Source organism: Fopius arisanus, unplaced genomic scaffold (genome assembly GCF_000806365.1).
Source record: "Fopius arisanus strain USDA-PBARC FA_bdor unplaced genomic scaffold, ASM80636v1 scaffold00043, whole genome shotgun sequence".
Classification (NCBI taxonomy): Eukaryota; Metazoa; Arthropoda; class Insecta; order Hymenoptera; family Braconidae; genus Fopius; species Fopius arisanus.
The window spans coordinates 296,497-320,201 of record NW_011887782.1 but is presented as its reverse complement, the minus strand read 5'-3'; the positions used below and the strand labels follow the sequence as shown (position 1 = coordinate 320,201).

At 39.3% G+C, this 23,705-nt stretch overlaps 6 protein-coding genes across 6 annotated transcripts in view; 2 read left to right on the top strand and 4 right to left on the bottom strand.

Moving 5' to 3' along the window:
* Window positions 1–88: 88 nt before the first annotated feature.
* Spt6 (transcription elongation factor Spt6) lies at window positions 89–6,038 on the bottom strand. Its single transcript, XM_011305534.1, has 5 exons — window positions 5,899–6,038; window positions 5,774–5,831; window positions 5,414–5,689; window positions 5,197–5,316; window positions 89–4,904 (listed from the first exon to the last, which is right to left on the bottom strand). The coding sequence occupies exons 2-5, from the start codon at window positions 5,810–5,812 to the stop codon at window positions 240–242; spliced, it is 5,100 nt and encodes a 1,699-aa protein (XP_011303836.1). The 5' UTR covers window positions 5,813–5,831; window positions 5,899–6,038; the 3' UTR covers window positions 89–239.
* Window positions 6,039–6,165: 127 nt separating this feature from the next.
* On the top strand, window positions 6,166–9,646 carry ZC3H3 (Zinc finger CCCH domain-containing protein 3). The gene is made up of 6 exons (XM_011305533.1): window positions 6,166–6,419; window positions 6,487–7,426; window positions 7,497–7,745; window positions 7,813–7,971; window positions 8,152–8,347; window positions 8,574–9,646. The coding sequence occupies exons 2-6, from the start codon at window positions 6,678–6,680 to the stop codon at window positions 8,985–8,987; spliced, it is 1,767 nt and encodes a 588-aa protein (XP_011303835.1). The 5' UTR covers window positions 6,166–6,419; window positions 6,487–6,677; the 3' UTR covers window positions 8,988–9,646.
* Window positions 9,647–9,686: 40 nt separating this feature from the next.
* Window positions 9,687–12,547, bottom strand: LOC105266984 (uncharacterized). Its single transcript, XM_011305532.1, has 6 exons — window positions 12,310–12,547; window positions 11,896–12,089; window positions 11,620–11,781; window positions 11,348–11,555; window positions 10,969–11,164; window positions 9,687–10,735 (listed from the first exon to the last, which is right to left on the bottom strand). Exons 2-6 carry the CDS (start codon window positions 12,076–12,078, stop codon window positions 10,543–10,545), a joined length of 942 nt encoding a protein of 313 aa, XP_011303834.1. The 5' UTR covers window positions 12,079–12,089; window positions 12,310–12,547; the 3' UTR covers window positions 9,687–10,542.
* Window positions 12,548–13,455: 908 nt separating this feature from the next.
* fax (failed axon connections) lies at window positions 13,456–19,480 on the bottom strand. The gene is made up of 4 exons (XM_011305531.1): window positions 18,971–19,480; window positions 16,310–16,648; window positions 15,886–16,023; window positions 13,456–15,774 (listed from the first exon to the last, which is right to left on the bottom strand). The coding sequence occupies exons 1-4, from the start codon at window positions 19,304–19,306 to the stop codon at window positions 15,412–15,414; spliced, it is 1,176 nt and encodes a 391-aa protein (XP_011303833.1). The 5' UTR covers window positions 19,307–19,480; the 3' UTR covers window positions 13,456–15,411.
* A 261-nt stretch (window positions 19,481–19,741) lies between these two features.
* Taf7 (TATA-box binding protein associated factor 7) lies at window positions 19,742–21,961 on the top strand. Its single transcript, XM_011305530.1, has 7 exons — window positions 19,742–20,032; window positions 20,103–20,231; window positions 20,306–20,386; window positions 20,473–20,836; window positions 21,013–21,354; window positions 21,442–21,611; window positions 21,705–21,961. Exons 1-7 carry the CDS (start codon window positions 19,943–19,945, stop codon window positions 21,726–21,728), a joined length of 1,200 nt encoding a protein of 399 aa, XP_011303832.1. The 5' UTR covers window positions 19,742–19,942; the 3' UTR covers window positions 21,729–21,961.
* Window positions 21,962–22,061: 100 nt separating this feature from the next.
* The window catches only part of Evi5 (ecotropic viral integration site 5), a 6,229-nt gene continuing 4,585 nt past the window's right edge, over window positions 22,062–23,705 (bottom strand). Inside the window, exons 5-6 of the mRNA XM_011305529.1 lie at window positions 23,484–23,582; window positions 22,062–22,797 (exon numbers count right to left, since the gene is read on the bottom strand). Of these exons, the coding sequence (XP_011303831.1) occupies window positions 22,648–22,797; window positions 23,484–23,582 (249 nt within the window). The 3' untranslated portion in view covers window positions 22,062–22,647. The remainder of the gene's footprint in view (window positions 22,798–23,483; window positions 23,583–23,705) is intronic.

The window sequence follows — 23,705 nt, the reverse complement described above, 5'->3', positions numbered from 1 at the left end:
GTTAGTCAGAATGTAATAATAACGACGTAACAATTACTTTTTAATTACAGTTTACCCAGGAAGTAAAACTGACAAAAAAAACTGAAAATCGAGTTAAATATGACTTTTATTATTACGTCACGCTCATTATACAAAATATAATCATCGTCTCAACCTAAACAAGAGAGAACCGATATAGGGAAAGTATATAATCAAAAGAAAAACAAAAAGTTAATTCCGAGGTATCATGATTAAATTCCCTAGCTCTCATCCCAGAGAGGTGTGCAGTCCCCACTGAGGGACATGGATCTCGGACTTGAATTGGTTTGGGGTGTTCTGGGTGATTTATTGGAGGGAGTCCTGGACCTCTTGCCATCGTACCTCGGAGTAGTTTTGAGTCTGGCCCAGGCCTCAGCAGCTTTTTTCCAGTCCATGGCCTCTTGAGCAGCAGCAGATATTTGAGGTGTTGGTCTGTGTGATGGAGTGGAGCGATGAGGGGGTGCAGGTTGTGTAAATTGATGATTTCGCGGGGTTGCATAGGGTGTCATGTAGGGAGTTTGTCCAGACGGTGTGTAAGGTGTATTTGGATAGACATAAGCTGCCCCAGCAGCTCCAGGTGTGTGTGGAGGATAATGGGGAGTCTGATTGGCCACCTGAGACAACGAGTGAAGCATATGATGTGGAAGATTCTGTGCAACTCTGTGGATGGCCTCCTGGTTCATGGCGACCCCTGGAGTGGTGTGGTAAGGCGTTCTGGAGGTCTGTGCTCCCCTTGGAGTGCTGGGTGTAGCCTGGCCAGGTACCTGTTCCCTGAAGTGCTCCTTAAACCACCGGAAGAGATCATTCACTCTCCCAAACATCTGCCTCCTGTACTTGAAACCCTCTGGAGTCACTTGTACATACTCATGCACAACCCTATCCCTAGGAAGATACGAGAGCAGAAATGTTCCTGGACACTTCTTTACAGCAGACACTATGTAGGGAATACCACCAGGATTCTCTTTCTTCTGGGCCTTGAGTATCTCCTCAGCTTTATCTTTCATCCCATTAACACCTGCCTTGTAGTATTTAAAGTCAAGCATCTCTGAAGCATAAGCTGCCATGGGATTCACATGCCTTGCGATTATCTCGTCGAGATCCTCAAACTCCTCAGAGCTTATCCACAGGCTTTTTCCAAGGGAGAATTCATTGGCCTTCCTCTCCTCTTTGACGTCAATGTGTTGATAAATGTCATCAGTCACTTTCCAGGTGACGGTCAGGTGATCTGCCCCCTGTCTGCTAGGTCTAATGATCGCCTCCCCCTGTTTCATCGTTCTCATGAGCTTCTCAGCCTCTGAATAACTGATGTTGTGAAATGATGGGTGGACAATGACACGTTTCACGTACGTCTGTGTCTGCTTTACCTTTTTCGTCTCGTCCTCCACCTTCATGTCCTTGAGCTCAGCCTCGTTGTCGTAGAATGGATCCTTCTGGGGCCTCCACTCATGATTTTTATCAGCAAGATCACTGCTCTTACTGGTGCACTCGACACTGAATCTGTCCACCTCGATCTTGATTACTCGACAGTTAACAGTCTGTCCCATGGCAACTCTCTCCTCAGGATCGGTGACGTGTTTATCAGAGAGATTCTTGATATGAATGTATCCAGAGATGCCGTTATCAAGACGAAGTTTGATTCCAGTGGCTTTTCCAGGACAGGCTCCAGCATCGAAATGATTCCACACCTCAGACAACTCGGGAAAGTCATTCTTGAGGCAGAAGGGACACTGCCACAGTCCACTCTCATCATTTCTCACTGGATTCGCCTGGTCCAGCTGCTCTCCCTGGGGTTTCCTCCTACTGATGCCCGTCACAATTGCCTCAATCCTCTTTCCAATGTAAAATGTCTCTGGAGTCTCTTTCGTCAATATATCAAACATCTTCTCAGGACTGGGTGACTGGTACGGGCTCCTCAGGTCTTTATACCGGCAGTTGAGCTCAGCCCTGATGTCATAAAGTGTGACGCACTTGTTGCCAAAGCCCTGTCTCTCAAGTTCCTCGGCGAAGGCGTCGAGATCAAGATCCTTGAGCCGCTCTGGGGACTCGAGAATCTCATCAACAGCCCCAGCAGGATTGGCATCCTCATCGTCATACTCCAGAGCATCAACCGCCATTTTTCTAGCCCACTCGTAGGTCTCAGGGTGGACCCTCGAGCCATCCAGGACCTCGACGTATGCCTCAGTGCTGTCCCCAAGACTATTCGTATCGATTTTTATAAATCCAGCGCAATTAATAAATACCTTTGGCCCCATGTGGCAGGCAGTCACCAATTGCGTTCTGTTCTCCAGACGTTGATTCGTCTGCTTGAGGGTTTTTATGAGGGCCTGGCCCTTTCTGGGACCCAGGCCACATACAAATTGCACTAAATTGCCAGAGTAGGCCTGCTGCACAGCCTTATTGACATCAACACCTACTTCATTTACTCGGTTAACAAATTCCAAGTAAATATTCTCCAAGAGTTCTTCCTTGGGGAGTTGATCCTGTAATGTGTGATATTTCAGGCAGAGGATCTCATCATCAGCAGTGCACAGCTGAGAGAACTCTACCAGAGGATCCTGAAGACGTCTAGCTAGGGAAATGGCCTCTCTAAGAAGACTCGGGTAATCCCTGAACTCTGCCACACCCTTGTTGCTGTTGGCATAGATTTTCGCTAGATCATTGTCGCCCACCTCCACACTAATCGCTGGGAACTGCTCCTCCTCGACAAGTGCCGTGATGCACTCCTTGATGTCATTGACAACCATCAGTGCTTCTCTGGACTCTCCCCCGACAACCACCACGTGTGGCTTCTTCGTAGCCAGAAAATTACGAATCGCCAGGATATCGGCCTCCTTCATGGCCTTCTCCTCCTTTCTGAAGCTGTTCTTTCGTTTAAGAAGGTGGGGAAGACGAAGATAATCCGTGCACTCGCCATCGGGTGCAATCATGCAGGCAAATGCTGCCTGAGAGTAATCAGGAACGTACGAGACTCCCATAACTCTGAGGCCCTTGCTGGTATCCCACTCGTCATCCTCTTCCTCGGGAAAAGCGCAGGTGTAGGGAGCTATCTTTATCCAATTGTACATCTTCCTGCAGCAGGCCTTCATGACAGACTCCTTGGACTCGGCGATAAGATTAGCCCGGAGCTCCTTCTTCAGGGCTGGTATCACCATTTCATTCAGAGCCATTTCAACACTACCAACTCGCAGATTGTTCCAGTCCTGAACGTTTTTACTGAACTCATCCCTGATGTACAACTGCTTCATCTCGTCGACGTAATTTCCACTAGTGTTTCCCTCAATGGTATTACTCATGGTAAGGGTAATTAATTTGTCCTCTTCAGCCATCGCCAGCCTGAGGAACTGATCCCCCACGAGATCCCTCACAGGCTTGTCCTTGAGGTACTTCATGGTGTAGATGGGATGAGTCTCGTCGATCATCTTTATGCCAATTTTCGTTGGTGTGACACTGATTTTGGCCCTCTCCATGTACATCTCCCTCACAGATTTCTTGACAAGAGGCTCTCGAGCCACCTGAATAGCCACCATCAGCTTCACTGCCTTGAGAACTTCCTCAGGGGCCTTGAACTTTGCCCCAAGAAAGTCCTGAGCGACAACAGTGGGCTCTATGGGCTCCTGGTCCACCTCGTGTCGCTGATAATTGTCCCTGAGATTCTCAGCAAAGTGCTCAGGGGTCAGACCGAACTTCTTAGCAAAAGTATCAAGTCCTGCCTTTCTGCAGATGGCATAGGGCCCAGTGCGCACAGCGTGCTTGAGGTTCTCGTCGTTCTCCTCTTCCTCTTCGATCTCAATCTCCTCCTCTGGGGGTGGATCCTCGCCGTTCTCCTCAGCCTCCAGGAGTTTCTGCTTACGCTCAGCAATTTTCGCCTGACGTTTAGCCTCTTTTTCCCTCTTCTTCACTGCCTCCTGCATCGCAGGTATATCGTGAGAGTAATACAACATGAAGTGCTGGTGGACGTCATTGAGTTCCTCACTGGTCTGCACGTTCTTCACGCGCTCTATGTCCTCATCCTTGATGACTCGAATAGAGTCTGGAAGAGGGGCATCAGGATCCTTCATGAGCAGATCCAACTGGTAATTCCTCATCTTCTCAAAGAGAGCCAGAAGATTCTCCTTCCGTTGACGCAACTGACACCATTTGGCATCGAATTTGTACACCTTCCAGAGATCGTTGATATTCAACTCTGGAAGAACGTATTCCTTTCGATAAAACGAGATGAATGGAACCTCGAAGGATTGGTTCCTCATGAAGTCCAGGGCCTTCTTAATTTTACCCACTGTCTGTGGCCCTTTCCTCGCTCTATCCTTGGCCTCGGCGTTCAGGTGGGCGTCCTGGACAGATATCGTCGGCTTGCAGAAGGCCTGCTTGTAAATCCACTCTGCCTCGTGGTCCAGCTCGTCAGAACCCTCTGGTACAGCTGTCACTGGCATCGAACGTAGTTGCATTCTCTCCGGAATATCTGTCACCCTGATCTCATTGTCCATGTCCGTGAAATGACCCCTCTTGAGCTCACTGGGCTCGTAGATCTCGAAGATGCTCTTCTTCGTGGGTTTCTTCTTCGGAGTCTTCTTCGGACGCCTCGGTCGTTCACCCTCTCCATCGTCGTCCACATACTCGTCCTCTTCCTCTTCCTCTTCCTCCTCGTATCCCCCCTCATCGTATTTACCGAATTCATCGTAATCAAAGTCCACGCCGAAGATGTCCTGGGCCTCCTGCAGGGCTGCGTCCGAAAATATCGGCTTCTTCTTCCGTCGACGTTCTGCTATGGGACGTCCTTCGTCGTCCACGATGAAATCATCGGCGTCTGAGTACTCCCCCTCACTTCCCTCCTCATCGAAAGTCTCCGGTTCCTGGCGATGACTTCTCTCACTCCGGCGTTCATCCTCCTAGAGGGAATTTACAGTTCTTTATCCCAAAAAAATTGTCAAAATATATTTATAATTTACTATGGAGCTATTGGCGTTCTAAATAAAATGAGAATGGATTTAAAAATTCATTCCATTTTCAATTAACTTCGAGAATGAAATACAATTTGAAAATGCCTGATAGAGGACATAATGAACTCGAGAACTAGCTCTACCTACCACTAGTGCATCCCTCTCCTTAACACGAAAGCATAAACCAACAGTGAATTGAAAAATTAATGGCAAAATACATGAGATTCTCCGAAATACTCACGTCACCAGATCCCCCATCAAAGAGCTCATTGGCAATGGCATCCCTCTCCTCCCCTGGATGATGTTCCTCCTCATCATCAGATTCTCGATCTTGCACTCGTTTCAGCCTCTTGAATCGTTTCTGAATCCCGAAAAAATACAAAAAAATTTGACTTCCTTCTTGGGGATTCCAAACCCCTTACCGGTTAAAAAGTTGAATTCACTAATAATAGTCTCACCCTCTCGACAGTGATCCCCAGATTCTCCTCGATGAGATCGTAGTCGTCATCCTCGAGTCGATCATCAAAATCCTCATCATCACTCTTTTTTCGTTTCTTCCCCTCAGACCCATCACTGTCTTCCCCCTCGCTCTCGTCGATGGGTCTGTCATCGATCAAATCCTTCAACTCCTCCCTGATTCGGTCCTCATCATCCTCATCGTCCTCGTCGCTCTCCTCCATGGCTTTAACCTTCTTGAGTTTCTTCCTCTCATTGTGGTCCAACTCCTGCTCCTCCTGCACCCCCAGAACCCAAACAATTCATTACTCAATCCTCAAAAACTTCAGACAGGAATTATATAAAAAAAAAAAATCACTTGCCTCGCTCTCCTCAGCCTCCGAATCCAAGAAATCAGCCATTATTTATGTATAATTGTCCCTACAACAAACAATTAGGACAGTAGTTTTCATTTCCTTTGCATCATCCACATTCCATCACAACTCACCTTTGCGGATCTTTTTTTATTGTTTTTCAATGGTTTTTTGGGAGTTTATTGATGATAATACAATGCATTTGGCAGGCAATTGATAGTCGATAGAGTAATTCTGAAGAGCACTGGACTGGGGCAAAAATGGCCGATGACCATTCCAGCGATTGTCAGCAGTTGGTATGATTGAAAGTTCCCTCCAAAATTTTCTTCTAGTACCTTTACAGAAATCACTAGAGTACTTTCCGCGTACGTGACGTCACGAGTTTTTCCAGGTAAGGCCAAGTTGCATACCTGCTCTGAAAATCTGCATAGAAAATACGAATGTCCATTTCCCTTATTGCTATTTCGGGGAAATTGAATGACCTTTCGTTCAGAGGAGGGACTCAAACCCTCAACTGTCAACAAAAGGCTATTTAGGAAGAAAAATTATAGACTAAAAGTAGACCTGACATTTTATGACTTCTGACTGTTGAGAATTCTTGTTTTTAGTGACGAATTGTGGATTTTGGGAGGATATTTACTTCATGAAGAAACAGGTAATGAAAATAATTGTTCAGGGTATTTTTTTAGATCATCAGCAGATTGATTATTATTTTGTTTTAGGTCGTGCAAATGAGAGATTATTTTTCTGGGATAAATTTTATTGACAAGTTTGAACGATTGAATTTTTTGTGATTCATCGACATTAATTCATGAGAATCAACCCAAATTTCCAAGAGGAGCACCGAGTCCTTGAGCTTTGGCTTCAGTATCTTCATTCATCAATTCCATGACATTGTGCGTATTAACTGAAGATGCAAGCAAGCAATAAACCCTCGACAATTTACGTGAACCCGATGTTCAAAGAGGCACCTAAAAATGTGATCCACATAAATCCCAAAGTGCACATCAACATGGCAATTCACGTGAATCCCAGGATGATAAATACACTGACACATGATGCGATGCAACAAGGAATGATTGAGAACACCTTCTCCAGGGCGAGAGATCAAAAGTTTCAGAATGTCCAGAAATCTGTTCACGTGAATCCAAGACTGATGGAGAAACTCACCAGCAGAATTCCAGATGTCGAAATCATCGAAGAGATTCGTAATGATGAACGAGTAAAACTCCAACCTCAAACGCAGTCCTCAGGTGGAATAATGGATAAAAGAAAAGCCGAGGTTTCAGTGTTCAAACCTGCATCTCCGGATTTAGTTTCTTTATCGAGGAGGAAATTGGTGCGGATAAGACCAGAGAACCAGAAGCTTCCTCAGAGAAATTGTGGGAGTTCTATTCTAAAATCATTAGGCAAAGGGCAGATTCTCAGGGTTTCCAGGGGGAAGCAATTGAAGAAGGTCAATAGTACAAATCATTTGAGGAAAGTGAGTCCTCTCAAGGGTGTTGATTTTTCGAGTCAATTGAAGAAAATCAACAGGGAAGCGAGGAGTTTGAAAAAGGTCACTCAAAAATCCAGCACTTCAAGGGGCTCACAGAATAAGTATAAGATTGATAGGACTGGCACTGACAAAATTAAAACTACAGTCGCAAGGGAGACACTGGGGTAAACCACAAAAAAATTTGAATATCTGGTCATGATTGATAAATCAATAAAATTGTGAAAAACTTCACAGGTCGAAGAACAAGAATTTGATAAACATCGATGGAGTGTTCTACCGTTCATCGAAATCACAGCTGGTGAAGAGTTCCAACAGCAGTTCATCCCCGAAGATCCAGAAAAAATCTCCTGTCTCCCCTCAATCCAGAAAAATCCGCACCCACGTCGTGATAAATGGAAAAATAGCAAAAATAAACCCCAGTACCTTCCGCACATCGTCCCTGCAGAATCCAAGCCAAAAATCCAACTACAAACATGTGATAAGGTATTTTAATCCATCCACCAATCAACTGACAAAGTCCATAATTTAATTACATGAATTTATTTTTCAGCAATCGAGTAAAACAGAGGTCATTACAAATATTACGACACAAGATGTGCAAAAATAATCAGCCATGTCTCCTCTTCCAACGATTTGGCTACTGTGCTAAACATATAGAGGGTACCTGCCCCAAAGTACATGACAAGAAACAAGTAGCCCTATGTAAAAAGTACATATGCCCTTTCTGTAAATGATTTTCCTGCATGCACTGATTTTAAAAATTCTAGAATCTCCTACATCATCAACTTATCAACAATTCATATTCATTATAGTTAATTTATCCTTTTGATTATTCCAACAATGAGTCCTCCACTGAATGATAAAACCTGATGACAATCTCGATAATTAGTTTCCTCCAGGGTAAATGCCTTCTCGACAATTGTCCACTGTCCCACGACGTTGGCCCAGAGAAAATGCCAACGTGCAAGTACTTTCTCGAGGGCTGCTGCACACGCGACAACTGTCAATATCTCCACGTTAAAGTTTCGGCGAATACTCCAATATGTGTGCCTTTCCTTCGAGGATACTGTGCCAAGGGTGACCAGGTAATTCATTACTACATTTCAACTTCAACGATTTATTCTATTATTCATTAGATCCAATTGATTGAGATAATTTCCTCAATTTTTTGACTCACCAATAAATAATAGAATGAACATTACAACTTGATATGATAAAATTTTCACAAAGAATCCATGGTACTTCAACGTGCCACGTGTTACTATCACCAACTTTATCTAATTATTTATCATCCAACAAATTATTTCACAGTGCAAAGAGCGTCATACCAGCATTTGTCCTGAATTTGACAAGTACGGGAAATGTGCAAAAGGTAAGAATTGTCCATATCCTCATAAATCATGTTTGTTACCACAGCAGAACACTCTGAGGCTTCCAAAATCGTTAAACTCATACAACAAGCAAAAATCACTGAAAAAATCGGTTGATATTTCATCTCACGGTGACAGTAAAAAGAGATATTACGATGAGAGCTGTAGTACCGAAGATTTAGAGAGAAAAAAGTGCAATATCAATAATAAAATCAGAGTAATGGCGATGATGCACAAAGCATCGGAGGATATTATCACTGAAGACATTGAGATGAAATCACAACCAATTGCTGAGGAGATACGCCCTAGAAGATCCCCTATAGGGACCCTGCCATCTTACATACCTATTAATTAATATTTTCTTACTGAAGACTCGTATCTTTGATTGATATTAAGTGAACTAGGCGATCCAAGTTATGTACAAATTTTAAGATAAATAAATTCGTTTTTCCATTAACTCTAAGGCCTAAATTTTTACGCCCCTATGATTTATTCATCGAGTTAACTAGATACAACTGCAGTTTTTTTTATTTTCCCCACTGATTTGATTAATTATAATTGATGGTAGATTTCATTCTCTATGAAATACTAAGGCTTCTTCGAATTTACAAGACACGCAGAAATTGGATTTCTTTTTTTTTTGTGTGGAACTCTTACGACTAGGAAATTGTTTTCATGCACTGGAAGCTTCTGCTAGGGCTGAGCTTGAGGCTATAATTTTCTGAATGACCTCTCAAGAAATTTTCTTCGTAAATGAATGACATCACTCATGGTGTACGTTTTTTTTTTTCGTTTTTCAAGTCTCGTTTTTAGATAATTAACAACTGCATTGAGTTGCGTCTGACGACATGGATGTAACAGCTAATTGATTATGTTCATGAAATATTGAGGATATCCAAGAATCGTGACGAATTTCTTTTCGTCGAAATTCTTCTTGACATTTGGAGTTCTGAATTTGATTAATTTTGCGTCATTGAAAAATAATCACAAAAAAAGATATACATCAACGAAAATAATAATTTGGAATTGTCTATTTTGTGATTATTCGTAAATAATTAATTTCCCATTCAAGGAATTATGACTTGTAATTTTTTTCTTCAACGAGAGATGAAAAATTAAGGACCAGAAATATGTAATTACGGTTGAACGAGGCCTTTGAGAAATTTCAAACCTATTAACAACTAATTTATGTCTATCACCCCTAGGACTATTGGTCCAGTCTACAGAACATTCTTTGGATAAATTCATCTCAATCAGTTATTCGATCATAAATACGTTTGGACTTTCTCGATATTTCTTGAGTTTCATCGTAATTTCTTAGTTAATTGTAATCTGCTCTCATTATCTTCCATTGAGCTTAAATTGTTCGTTTACGGACTAGATTATTCTCTCAAACTTCGTCTCACACTCTCGATCCAAAAACAATTCAGAAAATAGCATTCACAGAATGTCTTTTTTTTCGATTCTCTCTTGCTTCTGGGCTCAATCGTCAATCGATAAATTTTCAGTTATTCTAGTAATTTTCGTTGTTGAATAAAATAAAAAGACAACCGAACAAGTCATCATCAAATTTTCTTCTCTGATGTTTAATTTATCTTTTCATTTTATCCTACACTGTTATCCTCGTTCGGAATTTATTCATTCCCATTTGATTAGTCTCTACCTAGAACAAAATAAATAATAAAAATCCAGATACTTCATAATTTAATAAATAACAAAATTCGTACCTATGGCGTAAAATCGATTTTTTCAAGGAAGACTAGAGTACAAAATGCAAAATAAAAGAAAATTGCAACAAAGAAATTGAAGCAATTAAGGGTTTGTAAAAGATAAATTAAATAATGAAATTATTGGAAAGAAAGAAGAAACGCCGGGATTCAAAAGAGTGAAAACCCGACGTGAATTTATAGCTACGTGGACGCTGCCAGGCTGATTGATGTTGACTCAGTGACAGCTGATCGTGGCTTGACATCGAGGGAATCGTAAAGGGGAAATTCACAGCAGAGGAGGAACTTGAGGAACCAGGGAACTTCCGAGTAAATTGTTGGGGGTATGGGAATCAGAGGGGAAGTTGACTGTTTGTACTGTCGATACTCCGCATTACTGGGAACAATTAAAAATATTTATTAAGAATCATATCTCTCCCAAATGATTCACCAAATAGAAAAATATCTTTCTAATACATTAGACAAAAAATAGCGATAAGAAATCGAAAAATGAAAAGTCAATACCCATTTTCAATTAGTCAACGACAAAGTTATTAACTATGTTACCTTTTTCGTTTTATTGATTGATTTTTAACTGAAACGAGGTCATTATTGCAGAGTCAAACTTACTCTCTGTATCTCTCGTCTGCTGATTTTTCCAACAATGGCATTCCTGATAAAAATAGTAATATAAACGTCGTGAAAATTGGAGAGGCGATGGCGACCCACTCTATCCCCTGGATGACGTTCAGAGAAATCACAAAAATTCCCCACCAGACGAGAATTTCTCCGAAGTAATTCGGATGCCTGGAGAAGCTCCACAGCCCTAAAATTGATATCAATTAATCAATCAAGACCAATTAAGGGTCACAAATTTAATTTGGGTTTAATTAATGATTGTTTAATCTCATTATTGGATATTTAATTACAACAATTAAATGATTCAGTGGTATGAATGAGGCAGTACCAGGAGAACAATTGAATTAGAAAATAATTTTAATAGAATTACCATCGTTGCACCATTTCCCATTATTAACCGGATCCTGTCTGAAAGCAAATTTCTGTAAATCTGCGTAAGTCTCAGCTAGAAGTCCAACGACGAAGCAACCAGTTCCAGCGCTGTCCAGAGTCGTCATTGTTTTCGGGGCAAGAGGAATTTTATGACGTGGTGAATTAATTACTATCACGGGAAGACTCACGACGTACACCCAAATTGCCTGAGAAAATTCACTCATCAATTGAATTATCCTTTCACAGGAATAATAATCTCGGAATATTTACTTGAAACGTCCAGAAGACAGCGAATCTTATAACATTACTCTTGCGATCGTCGAATCGTTTGTCTCTTCCAATTTTTAGAATTCTATACAGCAAATAGAGGGATAGACGTGCCCCCCAAATACATACCATCACTGTCACCATCAATTGACGACTGTCATGTGTCTAAAAGAATATTTATAATCAGAGAAAATAATTGGAGTTATCGATTGAGGAATAATCAATTTTTAGTAATTAACAAAGGACTCTCAAGCGTCAGAATTTATTGTGAGCACTCACTTTTCCTTCTTGACCGAGATAAAACGTCAAAAGTGCAACAATAATGAAATTAACACCTCCAGCAAAATCCGTGACTTTGTCCATTTGAAAAGTCGCAGCTACCGAGAAAAAAATCAGCTGCATGCCAATAGTGACAATTGCACTGATGGCAAAATGATCTTCATCGAATATTTCCACAGCCATCTTTGAGTTTTCTAAAAATTCAGAGAAACAGTCAGTAAATCCATAAACAAACTAAATACGCACCAGATTTATTTAAAATACACAATTATTCGACATTCAGAATCCAATTTATAAATTTATTAATTATAAATGAAAAATGTCAACTGTCTTCAATCAAGATCAAATAAGAATTAATAATAAATCTATGAATAATGTATTTGAGTTGAAATGGCAGTGGAAAATCATACTCACGTCAATAGACTCAAGATATTAATTTTAGTATCCAATTTTTCTCAATGTATTGACATAATGTCTGATGCAGAGGGTTTGATTCGATCCATTCGAATTCAACAGAATCCCCGGGATTTCCACACTGACAGTTCACAATTATAAAAAGACTTCAAGTTACTGAAGGGAAGGGATTTGTTTCAGAGATTAATCAAAGAATTTTCAGATCTTTTTGGCACTGAAGTGGTGGGCATGACGTAAACGGGTGCCCAATATTTTTTTTTTATATAAAACAGGGGTTGTTAGGGTGAGTTCTCATGCTCAGCAAGAAATTCCAGGAAGTTGGGGCGCGAGGGTTTGATTGCCTGCATTCACTCGAAAATCGAAGGGAGAGCGATAAAAAATACCAGGAAATCCCTTAAACATTCAAAAATTTCCATTGAATTTTCTACAGACAGCTCTAAATTCAATTTCAAATCCACGCGGAAGTTCTTAAATATTTTGTTTAAAAAATTCCTGCTAAACAATTTTTGGTATTCTAAAGGAAAAAAACGCTTTAATTTACCTGAAATTTCAATTAATTTTCAATAATACATATATACATATATATACAAATATGTAATGTTTATATTTGTATTTTTATTGAGAATGAATAAAAAAATTTAATTATATATGTAAATATTTCACAGTTCCAGATAAGGAAAATCAATACAAGTTATTTGGGACTGACTGCATTTAAAAATCGATATTTTCGTTCATAAAAGTTTCACGGGAATGGAATTTATTCTTGGAGTGAAAAACCGGCCATTCTGCCCTGCCCCAAAACAATCAATAGATTCTCTGGGGATTTAATCGCCTCCTGAGAGCTCATAAAACAATAAATACCCAAAAATGTGATAAATGGTAATAGTAGAGGATTTAAAATCGCACAATGGCCTCACCGGGAGGTGCCAGAGAGGTAGAAATGAGGGTTGAAGGGCCTCAAGTTCGTCATGTTGGGAAAATCCCTGTTTGAGGTAAACAGATAAGTCCCAAATATTTTCGAGGGATTTAAAACCAGCTGGGCCGTCAGTAATAAAAACATTTGGGAAAAGGTACACCTCCACAAACGATAAGTCATATCGATTTTTTCAATCTCTGATAAGTCCCTGATAAATAAAATCAACAAAATTTTTATTTATAAACACATTTTATTTTTCTCGCATGATACAATTAATGGTGGTGTAATAATGACAGTGAAATGTATAGCACTGAGTAACCGAAATATCTTATAACTCACATTGAATTACTTTAATATGCACTGTATACTATTCATAAACTATTTTGCATGTGCTTTCAATTCGTTTTCCATTCCTCCGTTCATTTCCTAATACAGAATACAGTTCGTTCATTCAATTAGCCGTATCATCATTAAAAAATCAAATCTTCAGTCCAATAATAAAACAACAGAAATATTTAATAGGCGTACAAGTGAGTTCAGCTGCCACTTATCCAAGAGAAAGAGAGCAAACATAAAAGTAAATAATAATCGTTCTCTATCAGAAAGACATGTCATGGTAATTATTTTGGACGTCAATCCGTCCACTTCTCTAATATAAAATATCGATAATAAAGTAACTAATTACAGATTTTTTAAAAATGAAGGAGAAATTACGAGAATAAAATGAAATAATTGACATGAACAATGTTGATGAAAATTACATGTGCAAGTTACGACGAGAATGCACAAAAAAAGATAAACCAATGCTTTTTTTAGTCGCCATTGATACGAGCAATGCATACGATAATGATAAATGCCTTCAGTTGTAAATGATAGTTGTAAAAAATTCAGTAAAAAAGGATTCGTATCTTTATATTTCGCCTTATCGAATATATCGTTTAGTAAAAAGAATATCATACAATATTAAAAAAATCTACCACTAACAGGAATGGCGTTGATAGGCTGGACCAAAAGTAAAAAAAAAAAAGTGTAAAAAATTCTGTCATTACAAATGCAAGACTGGTGTCAAAAACATCGAAAGCGTTTCTGCATGGAGACGAGATGAAATAAAATAAAAGCTCTCCCTTTTATTTCACTTCACCCCAGATTCAATTCTCCTGTCTGCTTTTCTCATTTAAATCTATTGAAAAAATGATTATTGTACTTTAATGACGTCATTCGTGTCTCATTTCCGTTTAAATTCGCTAAAACTACTCAATAAATTTCGAATCGATTAGAATATGACGCATGCAATTGGTTAATAATACAGTCGTTTTTTGTTTAAATCGTATCGTAACTTCGCTTTCATTCATATCACAAAATTCATGACTTCAAATGAACAAATTTTTCGAGTTTTTTTTTTAACTGCTGACTATCGATACGACTTGTTTCGTTTTTTTTTTTGCTATATTGAGCTGCTCCATTGGTCGATTTTGTTGCATTTGTCTCGGGCCATTGTCTTCAGTTCCTCATTATAATTAAACGTCCGCCAATAATCGATTATCTCATCGATCATGGCCAAGAGAGCTTTAACTAATAACTATTCATTATTTTACTCCATAACAATTTTAAATTGAGTTCAATTTGTTCAATCATTTGAAATTCCCTCAAATGATCGTGTCTCATAAAAAAAGGGGGCAATCGACTCTCAATGGAATTTTAGATTTCCTCGGAAATTTACGTACTTTACATTTCTTCACTTAAAAAAAAAATGAACTTTATGGCAAAAAAACATCTATTGCAATAGCTTTAATATTGCATTCTGACTCTGTAACATCAGTGCCACTATAATAATCATTGCAATAAAAAAAAATCGGCAGAGTCGGAAGAACAGCAAAAATGTATACGTTAGCTACACATAAATGCTAAAATAAAAAAAAATATATAAAAATAAAAAATGAATATAAATCAATATAATAAAATGAATAATCAGTACTATATACTTTGAGAATTATATCAGCAATTATGAGAACTCTTCCAGACTCTTTGTTTCGTATTTCTTATATAAATTTTCTACGTTTAATTCATCATACGATTTCAATTAATTTTCCCTTATCTGACTCATTCTTTAATTGTTTTTTTTTTTTAATCTCACCGTCCACTCTTATTTCATTTTCTGGTTGCATCAGCCATTAACCATTACGTATTTATTTATCCTCCACTCTCTCCTCCTTCTCTTTGTTCTCCTCAACTTCTTTATCCTTCTCTCCTTCCTTCTCCTCAACATCAGCCTTCTCTTTGTCACCCTCTTTTCCCTCCTTGGACTCCTTTGTCTCTTTCTTCTCGCCTTTGCTGTCCTTTTCCTCTTCCTTTGGTGGTTTTGGTAAATGAGTATTTAAATCCAGAGTGTTACAGATTTCGTCCCAATCGGGGAGACACCTCTCCTTCATGCGTGAGCACAGGCCAACGAGATTCGAGCAATTTTCCTGCATGTAGTCCCTCAGTGCGAAGGTCGTTGACTTTTCGATGTAGAGGATTTGTGCCAGGTGGGCAAAAGCTGTTACGTCCAGCTGAAATTATAATAAACATGTTTTCAATCTCAGCTACACATTCATCTCCACTTGATATTCCAAAATAATTCGAGAGCATTTATGGGGGAAAAAATAATAAATAATACTCACAGTGGTGGGTTCATCACCAAAGAAGAATGGCTTATCAGCCAACAGCTCAGAGAGCACCTTAAGATCGTCATACCCCAGCTGAATAATCTCCTCAGTACTGTGCACACCCATTCCCATGGCCTTCACTTTCTTCAGATTCTGAAAATTGAATAAACCCTCAATCATACCCCCATACCTCAATAAATTAATTAAATTCCTAAATGCGCTATTGACAAATTTTCGTCTCAATACTCAGCACTGATTTCCCGATATTTCTATTATATTTCACGTTGACTTTAATTGCAGTCATTGAAAAATTGTTCAATTGATTAATCAATTAAATTAAGTAAAGTCTTGAATATCTGTTTAGATGTTTTAATCTGCCACATGAAATTCACTACAACATTTACCAAAAAAATTTTTAAAAATAAATAAATGCACATACCTTCCGCCCATACGTAATCTTGAAATAAAAATTGAGAATGCCATTTGGCAGACGCGATCCAAAGGCGTGCTGCAAATTCAATTTATACCCCTTGATGATCTGATCCATATTCTTGCTGCGCCAGTACGTGTACACCCACACAAGATGATTCTCAATCATCGATGTCATAGCGTGGGAGATGAGTTTCTGTTCATTAGTGAGATTGGCATCCAACTCTTTCCTGAATTTCTGACTGAGTTCTTTTATTATAAGCGAGCTGTCAGCAATTTCAGTGCCATCAAGCTCAATAAATGGCAGCTGTCCCTTCTTCGAGCGGAATTTCATCTTATGGTCGACATTCTGAAAGAATTAAATACATTTTTCACTTAATCATGCCTAATTGAGGTAGAGTAACAAAAGAAACGACTTGAAAGAGTGGGAGATGGTGTTTCCTCTCATTTCTTAATGGTCACGACATATCAGATGTAATTAATTAAGTTATGTCGTTCATAAAAAATTACACTACTGTATTATATGTTGGGGGAGAGTGGGATGGGGTGGTGGGGGCAGGCGATGAGGGGTTGGGTAAAGGGGGAGAGAGGGTGCGAGAAAGGGGGGGTAAAAAGAGAGAGAGAGAGAGAAAATGGGAGGAAGGGCGATGAACCCATGGGTAGACAGCTTCCGTTGCCTGGCAACATCCCCGCCACTCGACAGCTCCGGAGTTGCCATCATCGTGGTTGTTATCGTACTGTACTCGTATTGATCGTCGTTGAGCCACCACTTGGCAAAAGAGCGACAGAGAGACAGTCTCATTCATTCGAAACAAACGGAATAAAAGGAGAAAATGCGTAACAATATTCCAGGGATTTCCATTTTTATTATTCCACCAGGAACCCCCTCCATCCACTATTTTCATCTATTTTTACCGTCATGTAATGGCTAAAAGTTTTGCCCATGATTTATACTCTCCCCCCCCTGTCACGAAGTAGGTATTCTGCAATCCCGTGATGATTTATGGATTTTTACTCACCAATTGAATGCACCAGATATTCCAATATTGGAAATTCAGCGTTAGTATTGGATATTTTGGAAGTTTTCGAGTTTATTGGCGAGAGAAGGCAGTGGAAAGGGATTTTGCCCGTGCATTTCTGCTGGAAATTTAAACTTGGATCGATTATAAACTCCAGGTACCCAAACTCATCAATTTTTCACGCATTATCGATTCTCTTTGTTCATAATTCGTGGGAATATCTCGCATGCGAGAGTTAATGCACTTAATAACGAATTTAATGGTTCACCTAATTGCAGATTTAATCTCAATGGCATTATTTGGATGATGAGAAAGTATTTAATGACCTACGGCACCGATTCGTCATTAAATGCCCTGACCCTGACCACTGGGCATGTGAGTGAGGGACTCGATGAATCGTAACGGTTTTATGAGTTTAGGCGATACCGTAGGACAAGATGTAATTATCGTAATGACTGGTACAATGAAAATTGGGAAAATGTAATGTTCACTTGTTGCGTACCCCACCCATTTGGAGAATAAGAATAATACAAAAGATAAATGACAGGACGTAAACGTTTTGCAGAATTGTTATGTGTAAAGTGACTGAGTTCCTTTGCCCCCATTGAATGTCGTGCTCATGCAACCGTTAAATAAATGTGAATTATTCCTCTATTTTCCTGCTACCGATCCAGATACAGAGAGAGAGAAAGAGAGCTATTCAGCTGTGCATTACCAATATCAATTAATAAATATAATTAACGATGCATAACTGTTGGCATCGTGCATCGAATAGCCAATTATGCGTAAAAAAAAAGAAGCAAATGCTGAATCACTGCCTCGTAAAAATACTCCGGGTGATAAATACTAGGAATTTTTGAATCTCTTATCGAAAGTTATGAATCATTACTCATTCATGATATTTTCGTCTCAAGAGTGACGAGATAATTCTGCGTTTCAACCCAGAAGAAAGTTGGAACGCATGAATACATCCTCTGTCTGAGGCGCACATTCCCCATAATTTTTCCTCATTTACATCCTCAAGACAAGCCTCTAAATTAGATTACCCTCTTTTCCCTCGAGAGTGAGGATGAAAGCCACCACAGGAAATCGATATACCGAGGGGAGTCATGGAAAATCTCAAATATTAAACAAACACTTTTACAGAATGAGAAAAACATCCCTCATTTTTTTTTTACAGTTACTCAGGCATTTGTAACGCCAACGGAGAGGCATTTTTGTCCCATAAGGAATCTATATAAAGCATTACGGGGGGGCTCTGGAGTTTTAAAAGGGAAGGGCGAGGATGCAACAAGGACGGCGAAACATGAGGGGCTTAAGAATATAAGAATGGCGTCCTACTCGAGCCCAACAACAAAAGTACTTCGATGTAAGAACATTTGCTACCCACATTTGGCCCTGTGGGAATTATAAAACTCGGGAATTTTCTCACTAAATTGTCAGACAAATACTTGAACTTAAAAATCCACTGGGAATTGACTATTCAATAAAAACAAGATGATATGCAAAATAATAAAAAGGATATTGTAGCTACAGAATTTGATATTTCCAGAGGGTGAAAAGAAGAATGGACGAGAAAATGGGGGAAATTTTGGAAGAGGAGGGGATGAACAATGGAGCAAAAAATAGAATATGAATGAAATGATAAATACCTCGTACTTGATGTCGTTGAGTCTCAACCAGGTCTCAACTTTGAGACAATTTGGTGAGATGGATGGAATGAGGGGTGTGCGTGATAGTTGATAAAGGTAGACGACATCCTTCTCGAAATTCACCTTGTGTACATTTGTCTTACTCGTGTTATCGTCATTGGTTGTCTCGTCCTTTTTTTCACCCTCAGTTTTCTCAGTGTCCTTGGTCTCATCCCCAGTCTGTTGCTTGTTATCAGACGGCGTCTCCTCGTTGAGAGCTGCCTTCAGATCCTTCACCTCCTTATTCTCCTTCTCAGCGACAGTTGTATTATTCTCAGCCTCAGTAGCGACCGTCATCTTGTTTTTCTTCTTCAAAAATATAAAACCAAAGGGTGAAAGTACTCTCGCGTCTTGTCTTTATTCGTGAGGTGTCTCGTTTAGTTATCGAGAGTGATATTTGCGCGCCACGAAATATCGAGAGGTACTGATACTTCGATGTGCTTTCCTGTACTTTGTCGTGCTTTGCCGGCCGGTGGATAAGTGAGTGGGGAGGGGGTATCAGGGGCTATTGTTGGGGAAACTTTTTACGCATGCGCGTGCGCCACACCCCACCGGCGCCATATTTAATTGTACTTGCCCCTTTCTGTCATCCCCTCTTTTCTCCCTCGCTCTAGCCCCCTCTTTTTCACTCTACCCCTCTTTTCTTCGTCGTTACATTTTGTTTCACTTCTCCCTCTTCTGCCCCTTCACCCCCCTCCAACTACAGGATATTTCTTCGGGATTTCCTCCCATCGATGCGTCATACCCTCCAGTTGTACCAACTGTACCCCAATTGGGGTGTGAAGGGGGGGAATTCAGTCAGAGCATTTGTAAACATCATAACCTGTCTTTTTAGATTTTTTTTTTAAAGGACCTCAGGCTTTTTTGGCAGGCTGGAGAGTTGGAAGAATTTAAGGAGACGTTTTATTTTGGTTCTTTTTTATTCATTGAGTCATGCATCGACATTTTAATAATTCTGAGACTTCGAAGAATCAGGCAAATCAGGCGGAGTTGGAGAGCCAATTTGTTATGAGGCTGCCTGTGGTAAATATTTTCTCGGATTGTTTTCTATTTGGTTTGTATATTTGTTTTGATGATTCATTTGTGATATTAGGAACCTGCTAAGGTACTCAGGGAATTGCTGCAGTCCGGAGCGTCTTTGAAGGACAGACTTGCGATAAAACTTGAGAGTGATTTGAGATATGGAGAAGTTAGGATGGATCATTGGTTGCTGCATGCAAAGGTATTTACATTTTTTACAGGTTTTACTTCCTGAATGAAATTTCATTTCACTCCATTGAATTTTCAAATCATCAGGTTGTCGATCTTCCCACAGTCGTCGAGTCCCTGAAAACAATCGACAACAAGAGTTTCTACAAAACCGCTGACATCTGCCAGGTAAAAATAAAAATCCTCAATCTATTTTCACCCCCAACTACCGAAATAGAAAATAAAAGCAAGAATATGCTCCACCCGACTTCCAGATGCTCATCTGCAAAGAAGAGGACGACCAAATAACAGACGACGAGTCCCCAGTGCGTCAGAAGAAGAAAGATCCAAACAAAGTAGACAGAAAATTTCTCTGGCCACACGGAATTACACCACCAGTAAAAAACGTCCGACGAAGACGTTTTAGAAAAACATTGAAGAAAAAATACGTCGAAGCACCAGAGATTGAGAAGGAAGTCAAGAGACTTCTCAGGGGTGATAACGACGCTGTTAGTGTCAAGTGGGAGGTGATTTGTGAGGACGAAGACACTACCAAACCCAACAAAGTATCGAATTCGGGGACTGTCAAGGGAAAACGGGACAATGTTAATGGGAATTCCTCCCAAAGTGTTGATGTTGGTGAGTAAACATTGTCTCCATCACTGTTTTAATTGCCTCATGATAATATAAACAATTTTAGAATCATTATTCTAATTGTCCTGGCAAAATCCGTTCACAGAGTCCAAGTAAATTAATCATGCAACTATACCTCTAAAGGTAATGCTGTAATAAAATTTCCCATTGAATTATTATAGCTGAACACGACATATTTGGAGAGGCTGTCAGTGATAGTGAGGATGACGACGAAGAGGCGAACATCAACGTCATAGAGCTGGATGAGAATAGTAGGTTATCAGCGGATAGCAGAGTCTCTGACTCGAACTCCATCCAAGTTCGATATGGTGAACGTTCTGGACAAGACACCAGCACCACGGAATTAATCACTGAGTTCAGCAAGGATATGTTCCCCTCAGAGTCTCAGGACGACCAGGAGAGTCTTGGAACTGTCCAGAAAATCCCGAAACTTGAGGTATTCCACTCTGAGTACATAATTCCTGATATTTACTCTGAGGGTGGATCGATGTCAATGACTAAAGGTGAATACGTCTCAATGAACAGTTAAATATTTAGATGTAAATTTAATTTAGTAGCAAATGCTGATAACGTGTTTTGATATGCAATAGATTCGGTACAATCGCGACTCGAACAACTGCACAGCGAGCTCCGAGAATTACGTCATCGCAGAGAACAACAAGAGGCTGAAATCTCAAACATCGAGAATCTCAAGTTACGCCAGAGGTTCCAAGAAATTCTTGATAATTTACTGACGCAAGAGGCACAGAAGATGCAGGAGGTAATTAAAAATCATCAACATTAACATGAACAGTTTCTGGTTGAAATTATTTCACGCTCAATCGCTTATCATTATTTTATTACTTCCTTCCAGATCCAAGAGTTGGAGCTCGAGTGAGATATAAACTAGAGGAACGAAGAGAGAAGACTAGAGGAAAAAATATAGCTATTGGAGTTTTCTGTTTGCTGACTGCAATCTTATATATTTCATATAGAATTACACACCTCTACAGATCGTGTTCAGTGGTTTCTAACATTGCAGATGATTAATGTCTTCGTTTATTTGGTGTTGATGTACACATGCTCTTATTGAAAACATTAGAAAAAATTATATAAAATTGTTTACCGTAATGCACCAGTTTTGTCTCAGGATTCATACATTTCCACGATTCTCCTCAACTCTACAGAATGTCAACAAAAAAATTTCAGTAAATGAAAATCCAATGGAAAAATTCAAATCATCTCCAAAACTGGTGCTTCCACCACATCAGCAGTTGCATCAGTTACATTCACAAGAAGAATTGCACGTGTGCACAATACAGCTACAATTACATTAATAAATAATTGGAACACCACATGGAAAAATCAAAGATCTTAACTCTGCAATTTTCCTACGATTGGCCCCTTAAAATAGGATAATCCAACTGCTGAACAGTTATCATAATTAAAATTCAATAAAATAGAAAAAAAAAGTCAAAAGTCAATAAAATCATTTGAAGTAACAATGGACCAACAGTTCGAATGTTTCATCACGTGAAAACAATCTAAAACACTATAAATATATGTCTCACAGAAACTAATAACTCACGTAATTTCACTATCATCATTTGCTCATTACAATAATCCTTATCACTCAATTTTCTTATAAAGAATTCACTTATTAAAAGCAGAGCCTCTAATACTAAAATGCAATAATGCAATACTTTGTATTGTGCCATATACATACGCCTATAAATTTAATTAATTTAATAAGTGTTTATAGCTCGCATCGATGGTAAATCCATAAATGGATCAATCGATGCAAGCTCTTGGGTGTGCTAGAGCCTCGATGAACTCGATGATGTTGAATTCATCATTTGGTCTTGCAGGCAAATACGCAGATCGTCAATTTCACTCTCAGTGTCGATTGTGAAATTTTTATCACTTGAGCCTGTCCACTGGCGTTTGCTGTTTCTCAATCTCAAGATCTGTTGCAAAAATATCATCATTACTCATCTCCAAATCAACAATTCCACATAATCTATCACTACATAATGCAATGCAGTTTTTTTGTGCTAATGAAATTTACATCGCACTCGTTATTCTTGCAGATCTTGCAGTATTATCTGTTAATTCAGACCTCCTGATTGAAATTAAGAATTTGACAATTCATGTATCTCGCAATTTGCCATTTTTTTCATGCAAAATCCTCACATTCACAATGAACGAAATACCTCAATGACATCATGCACTTCAGCTCCATTTCCTCAGGGCATTCATCCACTATCTCACGAGACTTTCATAGCATTTTTATACGATTCTAACTACCAGCCAGACACTCCCTTCCAGTACATAAACACTGACACACGTTTTGTTCATGATAAAAAGAAAAACGTACTCGAGAGACTTTTATAAACTTACTCGAGCCATCGCCAAGGCTCTGTCTCAGGGCTGGTTATTGGCGTGGGGAACTATAATAAGGGATTAGTGTGTTAATTACTATCGTATATCCAACGAATGCGATGTAGCAATTGCTTCCCGAAGAAATTCAAGTTAATTTCTTGTTTCAACATTTCATTATCATCAGTTCTTCTATGTATTCAGGAATACGTTTTATGGATATTCTGATGAATGAAGAGCGATTAATTGGACAATGTAATGTCAAATTTATTACCTCTGCTGTCAATTCTGCGACTTTGTCCTGCAAATCTCGCTCTCGCTCACTGTCATCAAGATTATTCCTCAGTTCACCTTCTGCGTACATTTCTTCATTCTGTAAAATAGGAAATTCATTACAGAAGATTAGAAATTCATTACAGAACATTAGAAATTCATTACAGAACATTAGAAATTCATTACAGAACATTAGAAATTCATTACAGAACATTAGAAATTC